The sequence below is a fragment of the Onychomys torridus genome, unplaced genomic scaffold, assembly GCF_903995425.1.
Source record: "Onychomys torridus unplaced genomic scaffold, mOncTor1.1, whole genome shotgun sequence".
Classification (NCBI taxonomy): Eukaryota; Metazoa; Chordata; class Mammalia; order Rodentia; family Cricetidae; genus Onychomys; species Onychomys torridus.
The window spans coordinates 4,805-17,672 of NW_023411880.1; the positions used below are offsets into that span (position 1 = coordinate 4,805).

A 12,868-nucleotide genomic window follows, 5' to 3' on the forward strand; every position below is an offset into this window, starting at 1 on the left:
GAGAGGATGGAAGAAGAGAAAGGAAGGATAGATGGAAATAACAGCGGGCAAAGAAGAAGAGATGATGAAGGAGCTTAGAAGCAGAGAAGGAAGAGAGAAATATGAAGGAGGAAAGGAGAAGGAAGTAAAGGAAGAAAACAGAGCAAGAAGAGGAAGTAGAGAAACAGAAGGAGGACATAGAGATGGAGGAAGAGAAGGAAATGGAAGAGGATAAGAGATGAAGGGCACATTGACTCTGCATGGAGGAACAGATCTACTGACCTGGGCATGTAAGTGCAAGCCACAGCACCAGCTCAGTGTAAAAGGGGTCGCAAGGGAAAGTTCAGACAGCTCAGGTGAATACAGGAGGAGAGCTAAACAGGCTCCAGGGCCATTTTCAAGGAGCACTGACAGACGCTGTCATAGTAGTGCTTTGTGAGGCAGAATGACAAACGTATAATACACCCATGCCATACTATAGTCTATGAACCCACCAGTGAGAGATGAAAGAGAGTGATAACAATCTAAACCAAAATGAGGAAAAATACAAGATTTCCCCATATTTTAACAAAATATTACATGCCTGAGTGTAAAGATACACTGACATGGCAAATGGGTTGTTCTTTTTTTTAAAATGTAAAGTGACATTTTAGGATTAAAGAGCCAGCCAGAGAAACACACCCTATCCCTGAAACCACTGATAAAAACTGGCCAATGAAAGAACCAAACTTTGGCCCTGAAACCACAGTCAAAAGGCTCACTCTGCCCCTGACACACTCAGAAAAAAAAAAAAGTCCATGACCATGTAACGTATAGAACATAATTGAATGAATGTCTGGGTTTGTCCAAACTCAAGGATTGGAATCTGAGCAATTCTCACCCTGTAAAGTTTCACTCTGGAAAAACTCCCCCATGAAGACCTCAAAAGCCCTGTACCTGTGCAGTTGTAACTGCCTTTTCCATCCTGGCAGAGGCAGCCATCCTCCTGGATTCGTCCTCTCTAATAAATCCCTTGAATGAGGTTTGGGTGAGGCCTTCTTTTGCCAGAAGGGAGAGGAGCAGAGAGGGAACATTAGCCTCTGTGGAGCAGAGCAGAGCGGAACTGTAACACTTTCATTGGGAAAACCTTCCCCTAACAAAGAAGAGCTGTTACATTGGGAAAGCTTTCCCTGGAGCAGGTAGGTAAGCTGCTATGGTTAAGTTGACTTTGTGTGATTCCTTGGTTCTCAACTGCCAAGATCCCTATTCACCGAGCTGCAACACCAACAAAAGCACCTACATTGCTTTTTTCATGTAAGCTACTACCACAAACCAACAAATGCCTTCCTTACCTAGGAGTACCATTGCTATTTAGACTTTTCTCAGAAAAAAAAGCATGGCAGAGAATGGTAGAACCTCAGGATTCTGCAGAGACTTTAACCAGGAAGAAGAAGCTTCACTAACTGTCACACCTATTATACTTGTGGATGAAGAGAGAAGGCAGCAGCCAGAATCAATGAATAACAACCTCAGTACTATAAGAAGGGAGGCAAGATACAATGAATGCCCATGAGTCTGAGACCAGAGTGAAATACACGATGAGCACCCAAACAACAGGGGTTACCCCTCAAGGGCTTGCTACTACCAGCAGCATCGAAGTACAAGCATCTTCACAATGAACATTAGACCACTGCTGCAGGTTCACCGTGACACTCAAATCCACTTTAAGGATATAGGTTCACCGTAGTCCAAGAATCAAACTCTACTAAAAGGTGACGAAAAGCAGAGAAGAGAGATGCAATTCCTGCCTGGACCAATAAAGATTAAGGAAGGCTTCTAGGTGAAGAAAACCAAAGGGAAGATTCTTGGAGTCCATCATCCAAGATGCTCTCAATAAACTCAGCCCAGTCCTTCAGCACAGTCACAATGTGCCCTTTGAACTCATCCTTGGTTCATGGACTGATGATGAGGGATCATAAACCAGATCAACTGATACAGTTTCTCACCCGAGTACCCTCCACCCAGCTGTTCCTCTGCTTTCTGCCCAAGGCTACTGACTCTATGTACAGTGTATGCTGAAGGGACACTCTCTCCTGGAAGGTGACACCTCATAGGGACAACAGACACAGATTCATTGATGAACATTATAAGAAGCTCTGCCAATACCCTGAACTAAACCTCATGAAAGGGGGACTTCCATGCCAGGATTGCCTCCGTTCACTAGCACACACTTCAGCCTCCATGGCTACTGTTAGTCTCCTGGCATCTTCTCCAACCAATGCCATCTGTCCCCTCAGAATCCGATGTTCCCATTGGCTGCTGCCCCGTTTATGACATCATTCTCCCTCCAAACCCTACCATCAACTGGTAGGTCTTGGGGTTGCCATGGCGATGCCTGTAAACAAATTGGGATCATCGCAGGTCACCAGTGACCAGTGACCAGTAAGTGTTGTCTGATACCAGACATACTTGCCACTCTGGTCAGCTGATCAGACAAGGACAACCAATTCTCTTGCTCCATTGTACTGCGGATTGCTGATACTCTCCTTCCAAACATGGCAGGTAAGGAAAGAAACTTTAAAATGTGTCTTTTGATCACTTCTCCCTTATTTTTACTATCCTTTTAACCTTTTGTTCAATGGTTATACTATTGGTGCTGATTGAGATATCTGGTATTGAATGTCACATTTAGATTTGGTTCATACTAGGGCTATAAATTATGGAAATAAAAAAAATACAAACTGCAGAGATGACCCTGGATGTACACAAAAGTCGATTGGAACTGTGTGTTACATATAACCACAGATTAAATAAAAAGGCACAAGACATTATCATATCCTCAGCCATTATTATGCAGGCACAATGTTGAGATTAGCTAGGTAAGTTTCCTGTCACATATAGAAAACAATATCCCGATCGAGTCGGCGGCTCTGACACTCTATCCAGCCCATCTCCACACCATTCTCCACATATTTGGTTGTGTTGGATGTTATCAACATAGGCCGGGTACTCCACAGTCAGTTGTTCTCTGGACAAGAATTGACACACCAATGTGTGTGTGAATTCTCACAAGGATTCCCAACTGGGAGAGTAACAAGGAATTAACAATTACTGTGGAAGTGTTCATTGAAGAATCCATTTAACCAACTATTAAATTAAGAAACAATCTTATTCAGAGATGAACCCCAAACTACATTAGAAATCCCAAGATGACACAGGACACATAGGCAATCAACATGAAAAGTTATCAGCAGGTTGTATTCATGTAGTCATATGTGCATGTGTGCTGAATGGTTATATAAAAAGAAGAGGTAACGACTTACACAAAACGTAGTGGAGAACAGGAGCAGCTAGAGGAGGAAGGGATTCTTAGCTAAATACAGTTCTTATCTCTAAAATTCCTGATACATCATTTCATTAAGAAAGCTCAGAGTAGAGCCAAGCCTAATGGACTTGGAAAGAAACTACAAGGCCAGCACTCTGATGCAGAGCCAGGCCAGTCTGTGTGATTTCAAGGCCAGACTGATCTAGGTAGAGAGACTCTCTCTCTACACAGAGTAAGATCTGCACAGAACAGGACAAAGGCAGGAGCATGAGGAGCTGTCTAAGGTTCTCCTGTCTTTAAACACTTATGTTCTAGGACACAGGTGTAAGGCAGTGTAACAGTAGGTATCAGAACAAGACAAAGCAGGGCAAAGAGGAGTGATTGATGTCTAGAAAAGAGCAAGGGTCAATGTGGAACAACTAGGAAGACCATGGCAACACAGAAGAACAGGCAGCTATAAAATGAGTGTCATCTAGGACCAAGAAACATTCTGAAACATTTGTTTGGGAATTGTGAGGGAACTTAGGTCTCAGACTCACCCAGACAGTACAACTGGAAGTAACAAAGCTGCTCACAGGCACCACACATTCTTTTTCACCATTCTTGCCATTTTCCTCTTGCTTCCTACAGAAAGTTTCCAAAGTACACCTTTCTTTTGGACAGAATGTGCTCTGCAGAACTCAGGGCCTGTGATGAGGAGGGTCATGCCCTTAGCAGGAAGTGTGGGCAACTTCTCCAGGGTCTCCACCCCAGCCTTGAGTTCAGAATGGCTCCTGACATCAGACTCCAGCACTTGTTGCCAGCAGCTCATGGACAGTGCCTACCCCTACCTACCAGCTGGCACAACCATGGTGACTGCACTGACTGACCAGGACCACAACTTTGGCTCAGCACTCTCCTACCCAGGTGTTCTCCAGTGGGATCCCATGGGAAGCACTGACAGGAGGGAAGCTGCAGTCCAGGACTTCACTGTAACTATCACTGACCAGAATACCACATTCTCCTCCTTGTCTATGACAGCCCCGCGTGATAATACTTTAGATCCCAATGCCTTCGTCCTTTCCTTTCCAACACTGTCTGCCAGCCTTCTTCAGGCAACACCACCACAGGTGCCAAATCATGGATACAGACTGGCACCTTCCTACCAGGAGGGCATCCAGGTCAATTACAATGACCTCAACAGCCTGGGATCACTGATGCCTGGAGAACTCAGGCAGTGCCTGCCAGCCTGTGACACTGTGTCCTACCCTGGGAGTCTTGCCTCTGCCCTGCAACAAGGGATGGTGATGATGCCAAAGAAGATTCAGCCTACGAATATCCAAACAACATTCTCCACCTCAGCCATCTCCTATCCCACACCTGCTCACGACATGCCAGACTCCAGTCTTCAAGGTGAGTAAAGCCAGGAGGGGAGGAGTGAGATCAGCACTCAAAGGAGACACAGCTCTAGCTTTCAGCAGTGCATGTCCTCAGGGAGGAAGGATGGGAGTCCCGAGAGCTCAGCCTTGGCGCTGGCTCAGCATCCCCATCTTCAGTCTGTATGGTGACTGACAATGCAGGGCAACGAGTGCCATCCATCCTCCATTAAGTCATATCCAAGGACACCTTCACAGACACACACATCACCGACCTAGATAATCAGTCCCATGCACCATTACACAGCAATCACCTCCTTCCTAATCTATTCCTCAGGGCTGTACAGGACACCAAGGCCTTTCTGTTCGGTAACACTTTATATTTTCTCTGCGTTGATATTTGACTCTAGAGCAGTGCACCTCCAAAACTGTCCTAGAAGAAGTATTACTTGCATATGCCAAGTGCTGGCCCTGACATTCTCTGACAGGCATAAGTGCATTGAAAGTCTAGTTGACCAGCTGTCCCAGTGTGCAATGGCTAAGTTGGGGCTAAGCTTCTCTCTCTCCTTTTCTCTCTATCTCCAGTGCACAATTGCTAAATGAGAAGAAAGAGAACTAAGGAGTTCTCGATAGTCTCTCTCTATCACTCACCGTGCTTCTCTCTCTCTCTCTCCCTGTCTCCCTCCCTCCTTCCCACCTTTTCTTTTCCTATGGCCATTCAGAGGTGCGCCAAGGCTATGCAGGATCACTAGGATATGTTCTCTACTACACAGATAACCCTAGCTAAAGATTTCACCTTATTAAACCAATTTTCCCATCATTAATAACAAGACTGTGAAATGTGGAGCTGGAGGAAATCCAGGGTTGTAGAATAGATTGCCTTGCTGGAGTGAGGAACTGGGTTTGGATACCTGAACCCATTCAAAAAGTCAGGCAACTGGGGACATTCGAGTAATGCCAAGAGTGGAAGTCATGGGTAAGTTCTTCCAAATTATGGACCACACAACCTCCCTGAAAGCAAACATCCCTGGAAATGAGGGTCACTCTTTCAAAGAGAAAAGAAAAAGAAAGGGAGGGACACACCCCAAGGAAATTCTGTAACCTCCCCATGATCACTGTGCATGCACTTGACACACAAACACGGAGGAAAACACAAACGTTTGAGAAAACATGATATCACATTGTTACCAGAAATATCAGAGTAGTCCCAGGTCTTCAAGCAGAGCTCATAGACATGCCTTCCCCCTACTGGAGGGCTCTTAGTACTGAGGTGTCCTGAAAAGTGGGGAGCACCTCACTTACCAGGCACTGACTTCTTCCTTGACTCTTTTTCAGTGGTGAAAATGGAGACATCCCTGGGATGGACAGCTTCAGGCCAGACACTCTGTCTGCTTCAGAGTCCAGACCTCTGCTCTGCCTGCACCCAGGATGTCCAGAAGAAGAAACCACCTGTCCATGGGGAATGGTCACTAACTGCCCCCATGGACCGTCCTTCAGAAATCCTGCCCTTGCTTCCTGCTCCAATCTTGGAACTGACAGAGAATAACGACTTGGATTTGATGACAGAGGACCTATCAACTCCTCTGGAGGCCTATGAATGCATAAAAGAACACCAAGACCCATCACTTTTCCCTTCTGCACATGCCAACATGCAGCAGGCCCTGAACTTCACTGATTCAGGGAGTCTAAGGCAGCAGTTTTCTCCTTTCAATGCCACCTTGGGAAGTGACAGCCCTGGTCAGGATGAGCCTGGGGTGCTTCAGGGTGTGATGGGCTCCAGCATGGACTTTGCAGACATGACTACACTGGTGGCAGATAGTCACCTTCCCGGACCCTTCAACTCCCTCACTGAAATGAACCAATTCCAAGATCCTATAGCTAAGCAATCCAAAGAAGTCAGGAGGGATCAGGCCCAGGAGAGCTGCAGCATCATCAGTGTAGCCGTGAACCAAATGAGAAACAATGGTCAGAAGGCCTCTGAGATGCTTGATGGGTCTCATCAGGCCAGAATCCAGCTCCAGGCCCTGGTGAAGGGCAAAGAGGCTGGGGTCAGTGCTCATTCCAGTGAAGGGGCTATTGACAACATGCCTAAGCACCTGGAGGACAAAGTAGAGAATGCCACACCTAGCAAGCCCATTAGAGCTAGGGCTCAGGGGCAAGACAAGATGAAGAGGGCCAGAGAAATCAACTCCAAGAAAACAGAGGAGTTTAAGCAGTCAAGGAACAGAGTCAAGGCAGAAGAAAAGACCACCAAGCCAAAGAACCAGAGGAAGAGGAATCCACCCGAGCTCAGCCATGAGAGCTTTAAAAAGCCTCGAACTCACCTCGGCATGCACATGCTAGAATCCGTGCAAGTCTTTCACCCGCTGGGAAGGAAGAAGAGTGACAAGAAAACTGGCATCTCCTCCTCCTGGGCTCAGCTAAACTACAGCAGCAACAAAGATCCCAGGACAGGCCCAGTCACCACATCACTTCTGGATGTGCCATGTGATGGCCAAGGCCCTGGTAAAACCCCGAGCAATGCTCAGAGACCAGAGAGCAATGCTCACAGGGAGTGTCCATCTCCATCCCAGTATGAGCTGCCCCCACCTGGGAAGGTCAAGTTAGTACCTCTGCCTTTCCCAGCCCTGGACATGCCACAAGCAAGACCTGTTTCTAGAAAGCCTCTCTCCCTGGCTTCATACAGGAGCCCTGCAGTGTACCCTGAGAGGCCTCATTCCCACTCAGCTCAGTCTACCACACTAAAGCCTTCCAAACCAGCTCCTGCCAGCACTTCTTGCATGGTCTCTGACAAGCCAGGTCTTCCTGTTGCTACCAGTGCCACACGAACTAACATAACCAAACCAATCCAGTCTTGCACTGGGCCTCAGCCAGCTGTCTGTAGGCCAGTATCCTACAGGGCATCATCTCACTCTGAACTCGAGAGGCAGCTTGCCTCTGATAACAAGAACAAGGCCCCGTTGCCTCCCAAACCTCAAATCCAATATCTACTGCAAGACTTGAGCCAACAACCAATTCCATGGAGGAAAGTCAACATTCCAGGGCCAGTCATCTCACAGCCCATCACAGAAGAGCAGAGGCCAGAGAGGGAGGCCATGAAGAGGCTGGCTCAACAGGAGAGAGAGAATGCTGCCAAGTACACCTCTCTGGGAAAACCGCAGCTCTTCCTTCAGAGGCAGAAGGATATGGAAATTTCTAGGTATTTTGGCTATGTCATGTAAGTCCTGGCCTAGACTGCAAAACATAGTACTATTCGACATATGATAGGAAGTGGAATCCCCATGAGCTCAGCCATTATAGCTTTAAAAAGCCTCAAACACACCTCAGCAAGAACATGCTGGAGTCTGTGAAGGTCTGTCCCTCACTGTGGATGAAGGGAGAGAGGAAAACTGTCATCTCCTGAACCTTCAACTCTTTGTGCTACTCTGTGCTCTAATAGTATCAGAGTGTGTTACACATTGGCCTCTGAGACATTTGTCATTATCTTTTTCCAGGGTTACATATAGTAAACAAAATGATCTATTTATTAACTCACTTTTATTTTCTTGAGACAGGGACCCTGCCCATATCATAGAATGTCCTAGAACTGACTACATCGAACAGGCATGCATTGATCTCAGAAAGATCTGCCAGCCTTCCCCTCTGCCTCCACCTCCATCTTATCCTCTGCCTTTCCTTCTGCCTCATCTACTACCTCCTCTTCTCTGCTGCCTCAACAGTGCTGGGACTAAAGGAACGCTCCAAGAAGCCATGTGGAATCCAATTCTTTCTGTACATGTGAATAACTACATTTTTGTGCATGTCTTGATAAGGAGATCATGTGACCTCCAGGGTGCATTTTTTGTACCTACCTAAAATCCCAACAGACTGAACAGCATGTGTTCACAACTGGAACTTATCTCGGATTCATCTTTTCCTGACAATCTACCTTGTTTCGGTGGTAGGCTGTACTTGCTACAATGCCTGTGAAGCGCTGACCTCAGATGACGAGTGCTTTGCTATCCTGGGCATTTTATGCTTTTGTAGTAAGTTATGTTTGAGTTTCTACTTCTAGAAATTAGTGCATCTGAGGAATTGCATTCACCCTCTCCATAGAGTTTCATGTTGTAAACAAATTTCTAAGTGGTATTACTAAATAAGAAATACTGAGCCAAATATAGGGGTTGAAGCCTTAGAGATCAGAGAAATAGAGATAGCCACCAACCTTACCTCTCCAGCCTGCAGCTACCAAAAGTGAGCTATTTTCTCTCTTACCCTGGCCTTTATTGTCTTGCTGTTCTATCCTCTCATTGGATCTTAGCCCTGCTACCTCAATTCCTTGTCAGTGCCTGTCTGTACAGACCTCCAGATCTCCATTGTTGGTACTGGGATTAAAGACACCATACTTGGCTGTTCTGTAGAGCATCCTTGAACACATAGTGACCTTCCCTGCCTTGTGATGACATTAAGGGTATGTGCAACGACTGCCTGATTCCTATGTTTACTTAAAAATGGCTAATCTCCAGGCATGCTTTATTTATTAACACACATATGAAATATCACCACAATGCAGCACAAATAAAATGTCACATTTCCCATTTTTTGTAATAAAAATGAAGAATAAAAAAGTTATAAAAATATAAGAAAAAACTATATACCGTAATTATAATAACTATATATGATATATAAAAGCAATAAATATATCAGCAAAGTCTAGTCCATTGCCATTTTACAAATTTAGAGAAAATATTACATTATCTACTGTATGCTTGGTGAGTTCAAAATGTACCTAATTCACTTTCTATCTAAATTTGTATTACCAATAGAAAATTGTCCTATGATGTACTTAAACTTATACACTTTACACCTCTTAGTGAGTTTCTTTTTTTATTTTTGAACTTTCTTGAGTAGGAAACATGTAACTACAACTATCTAATCTTCAACTCCCTCAGAGACCTAGAAGGAAATATTACCTAGTAAAACAGGAATTGCAAATAAGCTACTTCCAGAAAATTGTGAGTTGACAGAATCAGCCAGCTGTCTGGACAGTCACCTGAGGTTTCTCTGCAATGTTCTCTGCAATGTTTCTTCAACATACAGGCTTAACGTATATGACAGACAAATTTGTGAAGTAGGATATATACAAGGCCTTCAGGTTGACTTCACATTCGGTATGAGTATTCCATATACCAGATAAACTTGAATTCTACCAGTGTCCTGTCATGATTCAGGATTTTAAATTCTGGAAATTGCTGGTGTTTCTGGAATTCGACTGCCTATTCTTCTAGGCTTGTGGATGGCTTCATTTCGGCATCCCTTTTTTCTCCACATTCCATACTTCTTGGCTTGTGGGTGCCTTCATCTCTTTTATTAAATGCCAGTCTACCACTGAGAGGTTAGACTCTATCAGCCTAGTTACTCTTCCAAGAATAACTGCTTCAGATACTGTTCCACTGCATACCAGAAGACATCAGTCCATTGCCTGTTCAGCTGCCTTCTTAGAAAGGGGCACAGTACCTTTTCTTGATTGCAAAGGCCATTTAGCGATGGTGCCATATAGTCTTGGCCTCAGAGGATGCATGTTGCTAAAGCCACAACCACACTTGTTTTGGCACTTTGCTTTGTGTCTCCTTTGTCCATTTTGGGTAGCAGCATACTGTCAGCATTTCATGCAAGGGCACAACTTTTGCCACAGTGAATGTTAACTCCATATGCAGTTTCTTCAATGCCCATGTCTTCTCTGAAGGAGATTGGTGCTGCCAGGAGCCATAATCATAATCATAAATAAAGAAAAACTTCTAAGTTATTAAAATATTTAAATGTCATTTTCTGTAGATCTCTGAAGGATCTGAAGGTGACCTGTCTATCTAAAATATATCTCTGCCGAACCTAATTAATTAGCTGAAAACTCCTAATATGACTACAAGTTCAACTGTAATGACTAACTACTAATTCTCATTTCTCCATAGCCTAATAGTTGATAATAATAACTTTCAAGGATTAGCAAATTGTTTTGTGAACTGTACAGGTACAATATCCTGAACAAGATTAGAAATATACATAGCATTTTCTAACAATATATATAATTTACAATATATAAAAATACAATCCAATGTAATGTATTTAAAACTAGTAGTTGTATTTTAAAAGTAGATTCAATAATCTATCTTTTACTATATCATATCTATATCCTCTCTCTTTTTCAGAGTGCATTTAATACTCGACCTTTGATTCTATCATTTCTATACTATTTTCTTCAGAGTAGATTCAATAATCTACCTTTTATCTAGATCATCTTGTTTTCCAAATAAGAATCTTAAATCTAATCTCCTTTGTTTAACCCTTTACTGACCATTAACTACAGCAACTTGTAACCAACCCTCCTAAACAATGACAACTATCCCAAACCCAAAACCCATTGAAAAACCAAACACCACCCTCCCCACCCCACCTCTCAGAAATGTAGGTTTTGTGCTCTTAAAATTGCTTCCTGTGGTTTGTGGGTGATAGCAACCTTAGGAGATTCTGAAAAGAAAATTTTTGGGTTAATTGTCAAGTTCCGGGAGAGGCGGCTATATCATTTGTTGTCCAGTCTCAGCATAATGCCAGCGAGCAGGGCTTACTCAAGTCCCTGTTCAAGTAGACTGTGAAAATGGATCATCTCAACTAGCCATCTGGAAATTGTCCTGAGCAGTTTGTAGTCCAAAGCTGATCTTTGGGTCATGGTTGTCAGCTTAGTGGTATTATTATCGTCCATGTGGAATCACCATGATGGAATCTGATCATCTTTACGGAGATTTCAAATTCGAGGTTAGGCCTGGTCATGATTCCCTGCAGAAAAACAATAGAAACTCCAACACAAAAACATGTATAGGTTGCTAAATTAAGCCTTTTTTTCTAGAATTAGTTAGTACTCTGTATGACCAATAATATTGTGACAAAAGTTGTATACATATATAAATCTTATGAATTTTCATATAAAATTCATAACTTAAGAAAAGTTTAAATTACTGGCCACAAAATAGTTCCTTAATTTGTTGGTTTTCTTCTGTCCTATATCAGAAGATGGCTCTTTCCTCTGACATGATGCAGAGATTTTCCATTTTCCTTTTAACAACATACTTGGTTTAGAGAAGGTAAGAGCCATTCTCCAACTCCAAAGCCAGCTTTGTTTATTGAACTAGGACTACAAAAAGACCATTTGTGTTAGTTGTCTGTAGAGAAGAGCAGATATAAACATTTAGGAAGAATTAAGAAATTTTACATGTGATATACCAATGGGCCAAACTACTCTTTTTCTTGGGACTTTTTTTTCTAGATGATTTGTCCTTTTTCTTCAGATGTCTCATTTGTCCAGTGTTCTTCAGATCCCTTGACCTTCATTCTCCTGAAAGACAGAAACAAAAAACGCTTCCCCAAGCCTAACCCTGGAGAGGTTCCCTTTTGGCAAGTTATATTTGATGATATTAAGGGATATTAATGATCAGTGATTGTTCATTCCTGTTATTATTTTTAATTTTTTGGTGGTTGTGTGTGTGTACTTCTCTTCTTTGGGGTTTACTGCTGTGGTGTTATATATTGCCTGTGTTTTCATGGGTATATCTGACTTCCTTAGGTTGGAATTTCCCTTCTAGTGCTTTCTGTAGGGCTGGGTTTTTGGATAAGTATTGTTGAAATGTGGTTTTGTCTTGGAAGGTCTTGTTCATTCCATCTATGATGATTGAAAGTTTTGCTGGGTATATTAGTCTAGGCTGTTATCCATGGTCTCTTAGTGTCTGCATTATATCTGTCCAGGTCGTTCTGGCTTTCAAAGTCTCCATTTAGAAATTGGGTGTTATTGTGATGTGTTTGCCTTTATAAGTCACTTGGCCTTTTTCCTTTGCTGCCCTTAATATTCTTTCTTTATTCTGTACGTTTAGTTGTTTAATTATTATGGGGCAGAGGGACTTTTTTGGGGAGTCAAGTCTGTTTGGTGTTCTATAGGCTTCTTGTGTCTTCATAGGCATTTCCTTCTTTAAGTTGGGAAAGTTTTCTTATATGATCATGTTAAATATATTTTCTGGGCCTTTGAGTTGGTATTCTTCTCCTTCCTCTATCCGTATTATTCATAAGTTTGGGCTTGTCATGGTGTCCCACATTTCTTGGACATTTTGGGTCATGACTTTGTTGGTTTTAGTATTTTCTTTGACTGCTGAATCTTCTTCTTCTAATGTATCTTCAACACCAGAGATCCTCTCTTTCGTCTCTCCTT

At 43.2% G+C, this 12,868-nt stretch overlaps 1 protein-coding gene across 1 annotated transcript; it reads left to right on the forward strand.

Annotated features, from left to right (window-relative positions):
* Positions 1 to 2,513: 2,513 nt before the first annotated feature.
* On the forward strand, positions 2,514 to 7,859 carry CUNH2orf78 (chromosome unknown C2orf78 homolog). The gene is made up of 3 exons (XM_036175982.1): positions 2,514 to 2,520; positions 3,914 to 4,675; positions 5,974 to 7,859. Exons 1-3 carry the CDS (start codon positions 2,514 to 2,516, stop codon positions 7,857 to 7,859), a joined length of 2,655 nt encoding a protein of 884 aa, XP_036031875.1.
* The last annotated feature ends 5,009 nt before the right edge of the window (positions 7,860 to 12,868 follow it).

Bases quoted from the DNA above. Each gene is read 5' to 3' on its own strand.
- CUNH2orf78 (XM_036175982.1), top strand. The intron at 4,676-5,973 runs GTGAGTAAAGCC...ACTCTTTTTCAG, and splicing joins GCCAGACTCCAGTCTTCAAG to TGGTGAAAATGGAGACATCC.